The following is a 17346-nucleotide window of genomic DNA, read 5'->3' on the forward strand; positions in this document are numbered from 1 at the left end:
GTGCTGGGATTAAAGGCATGCGCCACCACGCCCTGCGGATTTCTGAGTTCGAGGTCAGCCTGGTCTACAGAGTGAGTTCCAGGACAGCCAGAGCTACACAGAGAAACCCTGTCTGGAAAACCCCACAAAACAAAACAAAACAAACAAACAAAACACAACAAAAAACAACAAAAAAAATCCCCATCGTATGGGAAGGTATGACCTCTGAATCCAGACTTGCTTGCCAGGGTCTCCGGGCGGAGCATCGATAGCTGGATCGTGGCAACTAGAGATATAGGAACCATATCATATCAGGTTACATCCGTGGCTCAGGCATTAGTAGCAGCAGTAAAAACAGGAGTCTGCTTCAAATGTGGAGAGACAGGACATTGGAGGAATGAATGCCCACAAAACTCTCTCCCTATAAAAGATCCTGGGCTGGTGAGATGGCTCAGTGGGCAAGAGCACCCGACTACTCTTCCGAAGGTCCAGAGTTCAAATCCCAGCAACCACATGGTGGCTCACAACCATCCGTAACGAGATCTGGCGCCCTCTTCTGGAGTGTCTGAAGACAGCTACAGTGTACTTACATATAATAAATAAATAAATCTTTAAAAAAAAAAAAATCCTAATCCCCCTAAGAAAATTTGTCCTCACTGCAGAAAAGGTTTTCACTGGAAGAGATACTGTTCCTGATGTATTTGAGAAGGATGGTAAGCCACTGGAGCCTTTAAACTTCGGGTGGGACAGACAGCCCTCAGTACGACAGACAACTAGAAGTCTGTCTTATGGGTGTCCAGCATCTCAGAAGGCTCCCACCCAAAATTAACCATTAAAAGATCATAAGCCATTCAAGTGTCTTATTGATACTGGAGCAGACAGGACAATTTTGAGACAGCAAGAGATACCATGAAACTGGCAACTGATCCCTGGTCCCAGCTCCTCGGCCTAGGGGGTACCTCTCACGCATTCACCACCAGACAGGCAGACCCGGATGAGGCTACTAGCCTCATACGCCACCTGGTGGCTCAAGTAGCCACCGATCTTCTAGGGAGAGCTATTTTACAAGCCTTAGAGGTGGTTCCTACCACCCAACCAGAAAGAGACCACATCAAGATGGAGGACATTACCTATAAAGAAAGTAGTACCCAAGAAGACCCTAAAAACTCTCCTCCAAATCACCCCCAATTCTAGGGGCCACCGTTAGATTTAGTACTCCCTGCCTTGACTGGTTCACCAATGGGTCCCACAGTGGCCTCTATCAAGGGAAAACCTGAGAGCCCTCACCCAGCTGGTAGAGAAACAGCTTCTGCTATAACACATCTACCCCTCCTGCAGTGCATGGAACACCCCTGTCTTCACTATAAAAAGCACCTCAGGGGGATGGAGATTATTACAAGGTCTGAGGGCAATTAACAAAACCGTGTGAGTCTGGGCTCCCCACATCTCAGCCATGTCCCCCTGTTAGCAATAGACATAAAGGACTGCCTTTTTTCCATCCCCATCCACACCCAAGACTGTGAACGCTTTGCATTCTCAGTAACCCCATTAACAACTCTGGTCCACCTCACGAGATGAATGGACTGTCCTCCCGCAGGGAATCGCTAACAATTTGTCAGGAGGCTGCAGCCAAGGCATTGAAACCCTATTTAGACAAAGGACTCAATATATATGGATGACATATTAGTATCCGGAGACTCCAAGAACACTGTCCCCAGAGGTGATCCAAGCTCTAAGTTCTGTCAATGCAGCCCGAAAAGATTTGGCTCTTGCTAGGTATGACCCAACAAAACCTATACATCTCCTCATCTTTAACTCCTCCCCTACACTTGTGGGAGTCCTTTACCAACCTCGGGGTGTGTGTGCTGGAGTGGCTCCACACCCCGATGGGTGGCACACCCCAAATTTTAAATGAAGTAGATGTGCTCGTCAGCATGATTAAAAATGGCAGGGATAGAGCCCTGCAAACCCTAGGGAAAGAACCTGACATTCTTGTCATTCCCTTCTCCCTCCCTGACAGTCAGTGGCTAATCAAAAAAATCACTCCCACTTTGCTATCAGCTTAATAGGATTCCCAGGACAAATTGACAACCATTAATCCTGATGAGAAATGGGCCTCTGCCCTCCCTCTGTTGTGATAGCTGCCCCCCAAACTATTTTCAAAAGGAGCCCCCTCGATATTTAGTGATGGGGGGAAGAGGAGCTGCAGCAGTAATATACTACTTCCCTGAGGATGAACCCCATCCTCCAATTTAAAGAGCTACCCAGTCACTCCCCCCAATATAAAGAATATTTATTTATTTATTTATATAGGAGAGTCTCTCTCCTGTAGGAGGGTGGACTGTGTGAGTAGAGGGGAAAGTGGGTTGGTGTCCAGTTTGACAAAGGATCTGGACAACCAGGGAGCAAATGGACAGCATATACACTGTCTGAAAAGAGGTTAAGGGGGCCCTTGGCTTCTTTTTTTTTTTTTTTTTTTTTTTTTTTTGGTTTTTCGAGACAGGGTTTCTCTGTATAGCTCTGGCTGTCCTGGAACTCACTTTGTAGACCAGGCTGGCCTCGAACTCAGAAATCCACCTGCCTCTGCCTCCCAAGTGCTGGGATTAAAGGCGTGCGCCACCACCGCCCGGCGGCCCTTGGCTTCTTTTAGAGCTAGACAGATGACATATGTAGTTCTTTATATTGGGCCGGGCCGTGGTGGCGCACGCCTTTAATCCCAGCACTTGGGAGCCAGAGAGGCAGGTGGATTTCTGAGTTTGAGGCCAACTAGGTCTACAGAGTGAGTTCCAGGATAGCCAGGGCTACACAGAGAAACCCTGTCTTGAAAAACCAAAAACCAAACCAAACCAAACCAAAACCAAACAAACAAAAACAAACAAACAAACACAAAAAAACCCTGATAATTGCCTGGCCCTCACTAGCTCTTAATTCAAAACCTTCTGCACACACTGGGAAATTGCCCATCATACGGGAATTCCCCACAACCCTCAGGGCCAAGGAATAATTGAAAGAACACATCAAATCCTAAAAGCCCAACTTCTACAACAAAAGACAAAAACCTACCCGTTTAATGTACAATTAATGATGGCTCTGACTACCCTAAACATATTTATCATCTACAAAAACTCCTATCTCCCTCCACTGGCACACACCAAAAGTAACTCCCTCATCCTAGTACGATGGCGAGATCCTTTGCATGGAATTTGGAAGGGACCAGACCCCCTCCTTACAACCGGGATGGGTTTCTCTTGTGTTTTTCCACAGGAGCAGCCTAAGCCTATCTGGGTTCCAACCGAGAAGATGGCCTGCCTCTTGATGGCAGATCAAGGACAGAAGAAGAGGAGGGGGCAGAGGAAACACCACACCCAGAAGGACAACAAGATCTCCTGGAAGGACATCCATGACCTGGTGACCGCTGCCCAGGCCATGTGCCCTCCACAAAGCCCCCTCTCCTCTATTCTCTTGGCTGTTTTTGTCATTCTTCATGCTAGCTCTGCTACTACCCAGCCTCTCCCTAGCCTTCCCAACACAACCACTGGAGATTCTATGCTAGGGAAACCTACAATGGACACAACGAAGTTATAGGGACCCAGGACTGTCCACTCGAAGGACGTGGAACCAGGATTGAGATCTCTCCACACCCAAATTCCATCTCATTATCCCCCCACCCCCGCCCCAGTTCTTTTCTCTGCTTTCCTTACCGAAACACAGGTGAATGTCTCCAGGACGTCTCCACAAATGGAGGTTGCAGATATTGGAGTTTCAAAATGGACTCTACCAATCGTGGCGGCACCATGCTCGCCAACCTTAAAACTCAATTTCAGCTTTCCATCAGCGATCCATGAGATGAACATTGGTGGACCGAACCCCTATGGCTATGCCAGATACCCAGTAGCTGACCTGTACATCTCCTGTGAGCTTGTTCCTGCCTCCAAATCGGCCTTTACCCATGCTAATATTATCCAACAGGAAAATCAGTCTCAGAAGGAGCTGCGAGCTACCCTCTCCTGGCTACAGTACATCCAATACACAGCCCACCTCCTTCCCTTAGCGACCCACCCCCACTCCTCCCAATGCCTTTTCTGTGCTTCTCTCTCCCGACCATTATTAGCAGCTGCTCCCATTAACATTTCCCTTCACAGCCTCCATGGGACGCTACCCACGAGGAAAACACAGGACATGCCTCACTTTGATTTACCCCACCCCCTTTGCCTTGTAGGACCCTCCTCAAAAACCCCATCTTACACGTGTACGTGACATCACCATCACCAAATCAGTATGTGTTAACCCTCCTGCCCTACTCTGGTGCAAAGGCACCACAGGTGCCTGTATTAACCCCCATTTTCAAGGCTCCTGCACCCCTGTGATAATTACCCTCCAGGTTTATCTCTATGAACCTGAAGAACTCGCCTTGCAGATGGGAGAAAGCCAAAAGAAGAAAGAGATCTTCATCCCTCTGCTCACTGGACTAGGCCTTGCTGCCTCACTGGGTGCAACAGGAACGGCTGGAGCAGCCCTCATCCAAACACAGCATCTGGCCAATGATTTCCAAGACAACCTTGACCAGGCAATGGCTTCCACTACAGACAGCCTTGAGTCTCTTCAAGGTCAGATAACCTCCTTAGCAGGTTATCTCCAAAACCAGAGAGCCCTGGACTTACTGACTGCTGAACAGGGAGGGACTTGGGTTTTGCTGGGGGAGAAATGTTGCTTTTATGTCAATGAATCTGGGCTGGTAGAACAAGATGTACAAATGCTCAAAGAACTCAGGGGGAACTTCAGGGCATGCTATACTCCCAACACCCCTGAGCCTTGGTATTCTAACCCCTTGGTAGCCTGGGTTTTTCCTCTCCTTGGTCCCATACTAGTCATTGGAGCCTTGCTTCTCTTGGCACCCTGTCTCATTCAGTATCTAAAGCAGCAGATGAGTAGCATTGCAAAAATCACTACCAATCAGGTCTTGATTCAGTACCAAGCTGTTCCCGACATAGGAGACAGTTATTCTGATGAGGGGGAATTGTGGGGAGGTGGGCTGTGAGAGGAAGCCTGGTAAGGTTGAGCTAAGGTTTGAAGCCTGGGGGACCTTGAAGGGATGGTAGGAAGCTTTACCTGCTCCGGAAACCAGGTTCCTGTCACATAGCTACAGCCCCCCATACAGAGGTCTGTGACCATCAGTCATGTAGGGGCAGCACCCTAAGCCCTCCCACATGCAGAAAAGGTATCCCCAAGCTCTCAGACTAAGCCAATAGGAAGTACCTACAGACCCTGACCCACCCCAAAACTGTATTTAAGAAGTCCATTCAGAAACTGGACATGGTGGCGCACGCCTTTAATCACAGCACTTGGAAGGCAGAGGCAGGCGGATTTCTGAGTTCGAGGCCAGCCTGGTCTACAGAGTGAGTTCCAGGACAGCCAGGGCTATACAGAGAAACCCTGTCTCGAAAAAACAACAACAAAAAAGTCCATCCAGGAGGAATAAATGTGTGTGAGAATTACTCACTGAGAGTTTCTGTCATAAGAGCTGTAACACTGCCGCTTGGGGAAGAGATCTGCCGCCAGAAGCAGCTCTTCAACTCCCCCCACCCCAAGCTCCCCTCCCCCCCAGCTGCTGGCTAGTCAGCCCTCTACCAGCTCAGCCCAGGCCCCCACCCCCCCACCCCCGCACAGAGCGACCCGTACAGGTCTTGGAGCAACAGAAGGGACAGCGGCAGGGACCGAGGTGGAGGCAGCTGCAGCAGCAGAGGCGACTCCCCCTCCCTGCTCCGGTTCTCTCCCTTTTGCCTGAACCCTCACATCTGGCTGGGCCAGAGATCTCCGTGGGAAGCCTCCAGAGTGAGGGCCCACAGGCCCTGTATGGAGTCTCGACAGCCGGTGGGTGTCAGGCAGGCAGAGGAGACAGAGAGTGCAGAACAGAGAATTCAGATGGAGTTCGGACTCTCGGGAAACCACCGGTCAGTCCTGCGCAGAGTCAGCTGCTCCACGTGGCCCAGATCTTTTATTGAGCACCACATGCATGCACACTGACCAGAGGTTGTTTCTGATCCTCTTTGGTGGGGGGCGTGTCCTCGTACCCCCTGTGATATTGAGCGTGCTGGATCCTGGGGGCTGTGGGAGGCTGGTTCAGCGCCAGGAGACCACACTCTCCTCATCGCCCCAGGGACTCCAGGTTGCAATAGACGGGCTGAGGGTCCTGGTCCTGGTCCTGGTCGACACTCCTGTAGTTCATGTAGCAATCACTGTCCCCAGAAGGGCTGTTTCTGTGGAGGAAGATGGACATCAAAGGCGGCGTGTGACTGAGGCAGGAGGCAGCCAGGGTTGGGGCCTGTCTGTCTGTCCCTTCTTCCTGAGACAGGGTCTCACCGTGTAGCCCAGGCTGGCCTGGCTCTCACAGTTCTATGCTCCTGCTCTGCTCCTACCCGTTTTCCAACTCAGTGTGTGACTCCCACTACTCTGAAAGTTACTGATTCAGCATCATTAAAAATAAGTGTGAGCCGGGCATGGTGGTGCACGCCTTGAATCCCAGAGGCAGGCAGATTTCTGAGTTCGAGGCCAGCCTGGTCTTCAAAGTGAGTTCCAGGACAGCCAGGACTACAGAGAGAAACTCTGTCTCAAAAAACCAAAAAATAAAAAAATAAAAATAAGTGTGGAAAACACACACCTGATTTGACTTGTATATGTGCACTCGTGTAGGCATATGAGTGTTGTATGTGCATGTATGCTTCGTGCATTTACATGTGTGCACGTATTTGTGCATATGAATGAATATGTGTGTCTGTGCTTGCGTGTGCATGTGTATGCATGTGAGTGTGAGTCTGTATGTGCATGTTTAGTTTCTGCATGTATGTGTGTCTGTGCATGCACGCTCGATGTCGCCTGTGTGCACATGTGCCCTGATATCTTCTCTCCAGTTCCAGAACCCAGCTTCTTGTGCTTGTGTTTGTGTGTGTATGTGTGTGTGTGGTTTTTTTGTTTGTTTGTTTGTTTGTTGGCTTTTCGAGACAGGGTTTCTCTGTATAGCCCTGGCTGTCCTGGAACTCACTCTGTAGACCAGGCTGGCCTTGAACTCAGAAATCCGCTTGCCTCTGCCGCCTCCTGAGTGCTGGCAGAGTGTACACGAGTGCACATATACAAGTCAAATCAGGTGTGTGTTTTCCACACTTGTTTTTATTTTTTTATTTCTCTCTGTAGTCCTGGCTGTCCTGGAACTCACTTTGAAGACCAGGCTGGCCTTGAACTCAGAAATCTGCCTGCCTCTGGGATTGAAGGCGTGTGCCACCACACCCGGCTCGTGTGTTTGAGACAGGGTCTCATATAGCCCAGGCTATTCCTGAACTCAGATTTTACACGCCCACCCCAGCTGGTCTGGATGGCAGGGAGGGGATGTCTGCGTGAGCACTCCAGCCTGGACACAGCCCACCCGGATTTTATTTTTAACTTTTTTCATTATCTTTTGCCTGAGAAGGCAGAGGGTGTGGCAGGCTCGGTGAACCCTGTGTGAGTGCGCGGAAGGGAACCGGCCTCCAACTGTCCTCCGGAAGTTCAGCAGGGCCTAGGGCGGGGCCAGTGAGGCCAGGGCGGGGCCATCTCTCCAGTCCCCTGACAGATTGGCTCAGCCTCTGTTGGTGACCTTCCCCATCCCCCTCAATGGGTCACTTCCCCTTTCTCAATATTTGCATCTCGTTTCCATACATCATTTCTTCTCAGCAACCAAGATACCCAAATCCCCTACCTCAGCTTCCAGTCCAACTTCTCTTTTCCCTATTCCTGGTCGGTCACCCCCCACAGGCAACTCACAAATTTCTCAACTCTCTCTCTCTCAAATTTCTCAACTCTCTCTCTCTCTCTCTCTCTCTCTCTCTCTCTCTCTCTCTCCCCTGCCTCCCCCCTCCCCCCTCAGGGCTGGGAAATGGGAAGGTAGGTCAGGACAACAGCCTTACTCATTTATCCAGTCCTCACCTGCTGTGCATCCTACAAGCCACAGGGAGATTCCAGTGATGTCCCTATAGCATGGGGACACAGACATCCACGAAGTCAGGAGCCTGGGCTTCTGACCCTTCACCAAGCTCTACTTGACCTGGAGCCTGGCTTCCTCCAGAGGTATGAGGAACAACGTGGGGGCTGGCCCCTTGGAAACTTTCCAAACTCTTACCCCAACCCCTGGAGGGGAGGGGAGGCCTGCAGCCCTCATCTGAACATATGAAGCTACTTGGCCACACAGCCTGCACAAGGCCCAGCTGACAGTCTCAGGCCAACTGCTGAGTAGCTGGTAATCCCACTGACTCTGACAGGGCATGCCTCTGTCCTGCTAAAGCAGTCCTTGCTCACTGTGGGCAGGGATCTATGGTCACTCACCTGGCTGCAGACCATGAACAGTCCTCGGGCGGCTGGCCAATAAAGACATTCTCATAATCCATTGTGAACCTGCTGGGTGGTGAGTCTGGGGCCCTGGGGCCAGGTCGCCGGCTGCTGTACCTTGGCAGGAAATCTGTCACTTGATTGGGGATATCGTGTGGGGACATCTGGGCTTTGCTGAGGCTGTGCTCACTGGTTCGGCGGCGGCGAAGAAGTCTCCAGGCCAGCACAGATCCACTGACAGCCACAGCCAGGGAGATAGTCCCAGCAACAAGGGCTCCAATGGTTCCTGGGCCCCAGCTGGGGGGACAGCTGACCTGAAGGAAGGTGGAGAGGTTCCTTGGAGCTTCGGTGGCTGGGTGTAGACACAGTAGCTGCTGCTGCCCGGAGCAGTTCTGGCGGAGAGCGTACCAGGAGGCCAGCCCACAGCTGCAGTCTGCCCTGAGCTCCAGGTCACAGCGCAAGGCCAGGGACCTGTCCACACTGTCCAGCTGGTTGTGGGTGACAATCAGGGTTTGCAGCTTTTCCAGCTTGTCGAAGAAAGCCCCAGGGAGCACCTGCAGTCCATTCTTAGACAGGTCCAGGACTTGAGCATGGCTGGCCTGCAAGGGGCTCCTTGGCAGGGACAGGCCAAGGCCACTGAAATTGAGGCAGGTGCCATTAAATGTCTGAGTCCAGTCTACCCTGCTCGGGTAAACCATGCAGGTGAGATCTTGACTTCCTGACTTGTGAAGCAGGGCCAACAGCATCAGGAGACATGACCACAGCAACCTAGTTCTGATGCTTCCCATCCCAGCAACCTGTGTGGTAACACCTAAGTTAAACACTGGTTTTCTTTTGTTTTGTTTTAAATACAGATTAATAATTCAAACCATGTAGTGGCTCCTGCCTTTAATCCCAGTACTTGTCTGGCAGAGGCAGACGGATCTCTGCGAGTTCGAGGCTAGCCTGGTCTACTTAGTGAGACCCAATAAAACCCAAATAAAACACCCCAACCAGTTAAGGCTTTTCTGACATGGAAGCTCATGGCCCCTGGTTGGCCACCTTTCTCTGGGTTTCCCTGGTCCCTGAGCCTCCAAATGCTGGTCTGTGAAATGGGTGCATCCTGCACCTGCCCACCACAAGACTAGACTAGCCCACCCCCACACACACCTGCCCAGGCTTCGCATCTCTGCAGCACCTCTCACTGGCCAAGACGCAACGGACAGTATGCAAACGAGTTGTTGTCCTGGAAACCTCCTAGCCTGATCCTGGCCATCTTTCCTGCAGACCCTGCTATTATTCTACATTGCCCAATCCACGAGTGAGCGACGTTGCCTTGGGTCTCACCTCCTGGCCTTCGTGATGTCTCATAAGCCTCAGGGGCCTAGGGTCTGGGTTGGGGTTCACAGCTCCTGGTGCTCTCAACCTGTTAATCCACTCCTGCGGGAAGATGAGTGGGTGTAGGAGTGGAGGGGACAGCAGAGAGCCCTCTGCCAGCCTCAGGCTCTCATGAGAGGAGGAGGGGCCTTACTGTCCCACTTCTCTCTTGCTGTGACCTCACCCTGAGCTCCTTGGCCCGCAGCTTCCCCTCCACCCGCTTCCTGATCTTTGCTGGGCTCTGCAAATATTCACTCAATGAACAATCACTTAAAGTGCCTCAGCTCTGGGCAGGGCAGGTACTCGGGGGACATCTGGTCCTGGAAAAGGTCAGAACTGACAGTGATTAGAGGTCCAATCCCCCCCCACACACACCCCGCCCCAAATAGAGGCAGGACAGGAAAAAGGGACAGAATTCCACAAGGTATCTGAAAAGAGGAGGCATTAAGGTTAGGGCTTCAACACATAGCTAGGAGTTGTCAAGGAGTCTTAAAACCTGTCCCTAGGGCTGGAGCGATGGCTCAGCGGTTAAGAGCATCGACTACTCTTCCAAAGGTCCTGTGTTCAAATCCCAGCAACCACATGGTGGCTCACAACCATCTGTAAGGAGATCTAATGTCCTCTTCTGGAGTGTCTGAAGACATCTACAGTGTCCTTACATATAATAAATAAATCTTTAAAAAACAAACAAACAAACAAACACAAAAAAACCTGTCCTTACTTCTCCAAGCTCCTAACCCTCCACAGGTGCTTCGTGGAAGTTTCTGCAGCAGGCTGTTGGAAAGGGGCTGTAAGGACCAGCTAGGGGAGGGCACATAGCTGATAAGTGCCTGGCAGTCAGCAGGAGCTAAGACCCTGAGGCCCAAGGAGCAGCTGGGTAAGAGGAAGCTGAAGGGGGAACTAGAAGTGTGGGCCTTGCTCTCACACTGGTGGAAATGGGTAAGCCAGAGCCAGCAAGTCCCGGGACCAGTGGAGACCAGGCTGGAGAATGCTCAGGGGAAGGGAATAGGCTGGGGTATGAAGACTGAATCTGTATTCCTGAGGCAGAGAGACATGCCAGGCTATCAGAAAGAACCCCACGCAGGGAGAGACTGTCCTAGAAGAGAAAGTGGCTAGGCTGTGTGAGGTCATAGGGTCGGGTGACCAGCTCTGTCCTTGACCCCCTTGGGGACGCTACGTATGTAGAGGCTCCATGTGGCAAGGCTAACAGGGTCATGGGATACAGGAACCCTAGCACTTGGGGGCCTGGCCTATGCTGGTAGCTGGGTTTGTGTGTGTTCCCTGACCCTGGTGAGGCCTTTGTTTTGTTTTGTTTTGTTTTGTTTTGTTTTGTTTTGTTTTGTTTTGTTTGTTTTTTGGTTTTTCAAGACAGGGTTTCTCTGTATAGTCCTGGCTGTCTTGGAACTCACTCTGTAGACCAGGCTGGCCTCAAACTCAGTAACCTGCCTGCCTCTGCCTCCCAAGTGCTGGGATTAAAGGCGTGCGCCACCACCGCCCGGCTTGGTGAGACCTTCTTGGGGCTGTAGAGTGTGCTCAGCAATTGAGGGAGCTCAGACACAGCCCAGCTGTGAGCCTGGGGTTTGGGTCCCACACCAGCAGCCCAAGTGTCTGTGACATGATGTCCCATGTGGATGACTGAGCTGTCACACATGAGCTTTAGCAGCTTCCACTTGCTCATGACACTGGGGCTCAGGGGCTCATTTTTAGGGCGTGGAATATTCTGGAAGCAGAGATGGCAGGTAGGACAGAGGACAGCTGACAAGAGTCTATTCTCTCCCTCCTCCATGTGGTCTCAGGGGCTGACCTCAGACTGTCAGGCACAGTGGCAAGAGCCAGTCTACAAAAATCTTTGAATGAAAGTCACAGAAGCCAGAAGTGCCCTCAGCCACACCATATATGCTCAAAGACACCTCAAAATATCCAATGACTCTTAGAGACACCCTTGAGACCCTCAAAGATATTGGGAGACCTCCAATGTCTCCAAAATGCCAGTGACACACACACAAAACTCCCAAGATCCCTGGACAGCTCTCAGTACCAAAGTCCCCAATATATGACACCCCACAATTGAGCTCTGCTGTCCTAATACTCCCGTGCTGAAACAGCCTGGGCCCCCTACTGTTCCAGTCTCTGAGGTCAACTCCACCTGCTGCTTTTCCCCCCACAAATGTCTGACAGCCAGAAATGCCTACTCCTGCCTACAGCCTTCCCTGCAGCCAGGCCCCAGGTCTTGTACTGCACCGACCCCTTCCTGGCTCCCATGAAGACTGTGCAATGGGCACTCCATTCTTATTTACAGGAAGGAGGGAAGGCTGTGTGCCAGGCTGCTGACCAAGCAAAGACCAGGGGATGGGCTGTGTGACTGGGGACACTGAGAGTCATTGGTCAGGTTAAGATTGACAAGTGAATTCAGGCAGCGGATGGGACTTCATAGAGGACTCGAAGGCTTGTGCTCACAGAGAAGCACTCAGGAAACTAGGGACGTTAAACAGCAGGCTGGTCTTTTCAAGAGAACACACATATGGCTGTCTCCTACCCAGAATGTGGATGTGGTTAACAGCCTGGCGACCTGTGCTGTCTGCAGGGTCAGACCAGTCCTTATTGTGGACATTTTGTCTCTTGGTCAACAGGACCCATCTTTATGGAAGTGTCCATATGCACTCTGTAAAGAGATTCAATGTAAACATGCCTTAAGTTTCCTTGGACACAGGGGATTAGGTTAATTATCAGCAGAATGGTTTTTTTTTCCCCAAAATTGTGCTTAAATATGGCTACAATAAACTGTCCTGTGTCAGACTCCAGCTGACGAGTTCTGTTAAAAGGGATTTCCCTCCTGCCTCACCAGGGTTGTTTCTCTGATGGCCCTGGTGTTGGCAGAGACCCTCACAGAATTATAAAAGCCACTCGTTAGAGAAATAGGGCATGATTGAAGGCAGGGTGGCTACCATGGTGCACCCCCACAGCATTGCATTTCTGTGTCAGAGGGTTTTGGAGAACAGCCCTGAACTGCAGGAGCTTGGACATGCCTGCCAGCATGGACCCCCGGGGAGCAGCTTCTGTTTGGTTGCTGCCTCCTGTGCTTTCCCAGGCCAGCCTGAGCTACTCTAAAAGACTGGATCCTCAGGGAGGATCTGGGGCCAAGGCTCAGGGTGCAGGCCTTCCCTAGAACTCATGGGAGAGTAATAACATCACCTCCATTTCACAGACAGGGAAACTGAGGCCCAGGCTGCTTGAGTGGCTTCTGAAGGTGTCTATAACTAAATAGAGAGTCTGGCCACAGCCGTGAAGACACCTTGATGTACCACTGATTGTTTCTGTGGACTCAAGAGTTTTTTAGTGTGGTTCCATGCACACTTGAGGGCTGGCCTGGAACTTGGAGAGCCATCTGCTGGATCGCAGAGCTGTTTCCAGGTGGGGGTGGGGTGGGTGGGTGGGGGTAGGCCTTTTGTTGTTATTTATACTTAGTAGCCCTGAGTCTTTTCAAAAAATTGTGAGTGTGTGACACTTAAGAGTATATGTGACATTGTGTGAGTGTGACATTGTATGAGTGTCCCTGGAGACCAGAAGAGCTACTCCAATCCCCTGCCAATGTGAGCCAGAGGGGCAGGGGCAGGAATGGGATCTATGGCCTCTCACGATCAGCAAGATCTTTTAATGACTGAGCCTGCTCTCTTAGCCTATGATAATTAAGCTCCAGACCTGCAGCATTACCATTCTTTACAAACGCTGCCATTCTAATCAATCTGCAGCCCCCAAACTTAGTCAACAGGTGACAAGGGATTGGGGGAATGGACTCCAGGGCCTAGTGCATGCTGGGTAAGCAGTTTACCACATATGTACCAAATCTGAGATTCTTCCCATTTAATGTCTGGAAAGAATTTTTTTTTCCCTTTTCCTTAAACATTGTTTCTCCGTGTAGCCCTGGCTATCCTGGAACTCACTCCGTAGACCAGGCTGGCCTCGAACTCACAGAGTATGAACACTTACCGGTTTGGTATAAGATGCAGCAAAATCATCACTATTTGGCTAAATGCAATGTGGTGGTAATAAACACAGTCAACTGTTACTTTATTTAGTTTTGTTTCATGTGTATTGGTGTTTTGCTTGCATGTATGTCTAGGTGCTAGTGTCGGATCCCCTGGAACTGGAATTGCAGTGAAGAATCAGGACGACTCCATCTTGTGCTTGGAAACTGTTTTATAGTAAGACAGACTAAGTTCATTCCCGTTTGTAATTACATTTGTTTCTCAAGGACTGGGCTGGGCCCCACTCCTAATCTTAACTGCAAATGGCTCTGTGCTGCTTCTTCCAGGCTCATGTACCCCACTTATTTTACCCACCAAATCCCCCATTTAGAAACCCCCTACTCCTGAGCTATAAAACTCTTGTCTTCCTTACATTCAATTCTGTCTTCTTGAACCCTGCCTTATGTAAAAATGCTTTGCTTTGAGCCGGGCGTGGTGGCGCACACCTTTAATCCCAGCACTCGGGAGGCAGAGTCAGGTGGATTTCTGAGTTCGAGGCCAGCCTGGTCTACAAAGTGAGTTCCAGGACAGCCAGAGCTATACAGAGAAACTCTGTCTCGAAAAACCAAAAAAAAAAAAAAAAAAAATGCTTTGCTTTAATTAACATTGCCACCTTTAATTGGGTCGTGGTCTTTCTCCTCCAACGTGTGGGACAAATAACAGTTGTGAGCTGCCATGTGGGTGCTGGGAATTGAACCAGAGTCCTCTGAAAGAGTAGCCAGTGCTCCTACCAGCTGAGCCTCCCTCAAACAACTAATTAAGCCAGGTTGGTGTCGCAGGCCAGTAATCCCGGCCTGCTGAGGCAGGAGATGGTGAGTTCCAGAGACCTACAGTTTCTCAGAATTTGAGATAATCCAATGCATAAATATGTAATGCCATTTGGAAGCTCACAGGGAGCACCTGCCAGACCTAGTGTCACCAAGTGTCACACATTCACTCTGAATGTGGCTGCCGCGGTCACCATCGTCCTCTGCTGCTATCTCGTGGCCACATCTGGAACTACAGCCCATGGCTGTTTTGAGGGACAGGAAACCCAGGTCCCCTTCCTCCCGGGGTGGGTGTTCAGGAGAGAATGGGATGCAGATTCATTTGCTCAGCAAATACTTATTGAGTTCTCTTCACGAAATGAGAGTTTGTGAGACTACATGCATTACCAGCACACCCCAAATGAGGACCCGGTGTTTGGTTCTGCTGTGCAACCCCAGGCAGGTTGCTTTGTCACTCTGACACTGCTCTACTCTATGTAGTTGTACCAACGCTGGGTAGGAATCAGCAAAAGATGAATTAAGCCCTGTGCTTGGCGCTGAGCTGAAGATCCGAGGTCGGGTGGAATGGAGTACTGCTGGGCGACAGGGCTCGGTCTTGCGGGGGACCAGCACGTTTCAGAAGTGTATCCTGTCTCAGCTTAGAAGTTCTGAAGCGGTGGGAACAGTCTGCGGGTGGGCTGAACCTCCCGGCGGTCGACCCGGCGCCAGGGTGCGGTCTAGTGAGGGCGGACGTCTCTCTCTCCTTCCTGCGTGGCTCCGAGAGGGCAGAGGTTGCGCTGGCACCGCAGCACAGAGCAAGCAGCGTCCAAACTCGGGCTTTTGCACCCAGTAACTCTATTTTGGGAACTCCGCACCCCGAGGGCCAGAGGCACAGGTCGCTCTCAGGACTCCTTCCTCCCTCCACTCCAGGTCCACGTCCCCGGGCTTGCCGCGTGCACCAGCTGCGGCTGCCCCCTTCCTGGTGTTGTTTGGGTTTTAATTTTTGTGTTGCACTTAGAAAATTACCCATAATTACAGCTACGGAGAGGAAGCAGTCTCCGTGTACAGCCGTGCTCCAGCTGTGCAGCCTCCAAAGCACAGCTGGGAGGGGCTGTGGCCCGGGACGGAGCGGGAGGGGGTGCGTGTTGCAGCGACTCCCGCGGCTCGCGGTTCCCGGCGGGGTGGCCCGGGTGTCAGTCAGAAGCACCGGCTGTCAATAATAGTGACAAACGAGGTGTTTGGTGAAATCTAGAGAGGACATCAAAAGGCATGGGGACAGGGTAGAGAAGGGTGAGGAAGAGGAGGGAGGAAGTAGAGGAGGGAGAAAAGATGAAAAAAATAAGGGGAAGGGAAGGGTTGGAGGAGGAAGAGTGAGGGGGGAGGCAGCACTGCAATTCCCGGCCCAGCCACACGGGGGCGCGACGGAACCGGCTTCTCTGGTGGATGGGGTTGTCATGGGGCAGGATCTTCTAGGGAATAAAGTTTAATCCTTCTGGGTTTTTTTTTTGGGGGGGGGCAGTTTGCAGAGCCTGGCCCGTTTAGGGAAACAGGCAATCTGGTCCCTACTGCACCCGAGAGAAAAGGGAGCAGGTGAGGGGTCCCCTCAAATGCCTTCCATCCTCGTTAGTCCAAGTCTGTGGCCAGATCACTGTATTTGAAGCGTACACTTACTGCTGTGCTTATGCGTGGGAGCACACGTACCATTGTGCGTGTATACGTCACAAGAGCAGTCAACAGTTTCCATCATGTGGGTGCCGCGGGCTAAACTCAGGTCATCAAGCTTGGTGGCAAGCGCCTTCACCTGCTGAGACATCTCGCACGCCCAAGGGAAAGTTTTCTGGGCTCACCACCAGCCACTCATGGTGGCTCTTGAAATAAAGCTTTCCCACTCGCGTGATGCCGTCTCCAGCACTTTAACCGTGCGTGTGCCCCAGGGCCTTTGCACTGTCTGGAACTGGTTTGAACGTATACTCACTCCTTCCAGTCCTGCAGTGTCAGCCCTCTCACTTCCTCTCCCTCACGTGGGCGGGCCCCTGTGTATGCCCAAACTGGGTGTGTGTGTCCTGCAAGCTCTACTCCCCCGACTTTCCTAGCTGTGTTTGGGAGCGCCTCGGTTGCCATGACGACGGCGCAGTTGCTCCCGCCCGCAGAGCCTCCCCCAAGCAGCCTTCAAGGGCTGCGGGCGCCTCCCCCCCCCCGTTCTTTCCTCCTCCCAGCGTCCGCCTCCACTCTCCTCCGGGACTCCCACCGCCCTTGTTGCCGCCGGCCCTCCCTCCCTTTGTCCGGCTCTGTCTCCTGCTTTCCCCAGCTGACTCCTTTCTCCAAGAGTCGTAGCAGAGTGTCCCCGCTGGGTCCCCAGGGCCCGGTAGACAGCAGGCGCTCAATAAATAGTTCCGGGGGGTGGAGTGGGTGAAGACACTGAATCAAAAATTTGTGGCTGAGAGAGGGGAAACCTTGCGTCCTGGGCATCTCCAGACCTTGGGGACACAATTGAGGGTGGAAGGAAACTCGGAGCTGCATGCTGTGCCTCCCGGCTGCACCCGCAACCTCTCTGTGTCTCGCTGAGAATAGGGCCTGCAAAGATCTGTAGTGCGCGGTGGCCCAGGCGCACCGACGGCCTTCCAGGCACCCAGCAGTCGCCAGCCCCGCGGCGGGGAGAGGAAGCTGGGGGAGGGGGTGGCGGGCCAAGCAGGAAATGGGAAAGGCCGGCGTCGGCCCAGCTGGGCCCTGGGGGAGGAGGCGGGGCGCGCCCCGGCAGCCTTTCCTGAGCGCCTGGAACCACGGCGGCTCGGCTTCCCGCCCGCTCTCTAGGGTGGGGGCGGGGAGGCCCGGGCTAGGGGATCTGCCTGCACCAGGGACACCACGCGAGACTTAGCGCCGTGGTG

The 17346-nt window shown here is 52.1% G+C and overlaps 1 protein-coding gene across 1 annotated transcript; it reads right to left on the reverse strand.

Moving 5' to 3' along the window:
• Positions 1-5652: 5652 nt before the first annotated feature.
• On the reverse strand, positions 5653-9826 carry Lrrc25 (leucine rich repeat containing 25). Its single transcript, XM_021170885.3, is given in 4 exon segments — positions 5653-6130; positions 6132-6236; positions 8332-9131; positions 9661-9826. Coding segments are annotated over 4 exon segments (960 nt in total). The 5' UTR covers positions 9685-9826; the 3' UTR covers positions 5653-6099.
• Between the last annotated feature and the right edge of the window lie 7520 nt (positions 9827-17346).

This window comes from Mus caroli, unplaced genomic scaffold (genome assembly GCF_978045245.1).
Source record: "Mus caroli unplaced genomic scaffold, Mus_caroli_1 scaffold_10, whole genome shotgun sequence".
NCBI classification, from domain to species: domain Eukaryota; kingdom Metazoa; phylum Chordata; class Mammalia; order Rodentia; family Muridae; genus Mus; species Mus caroli.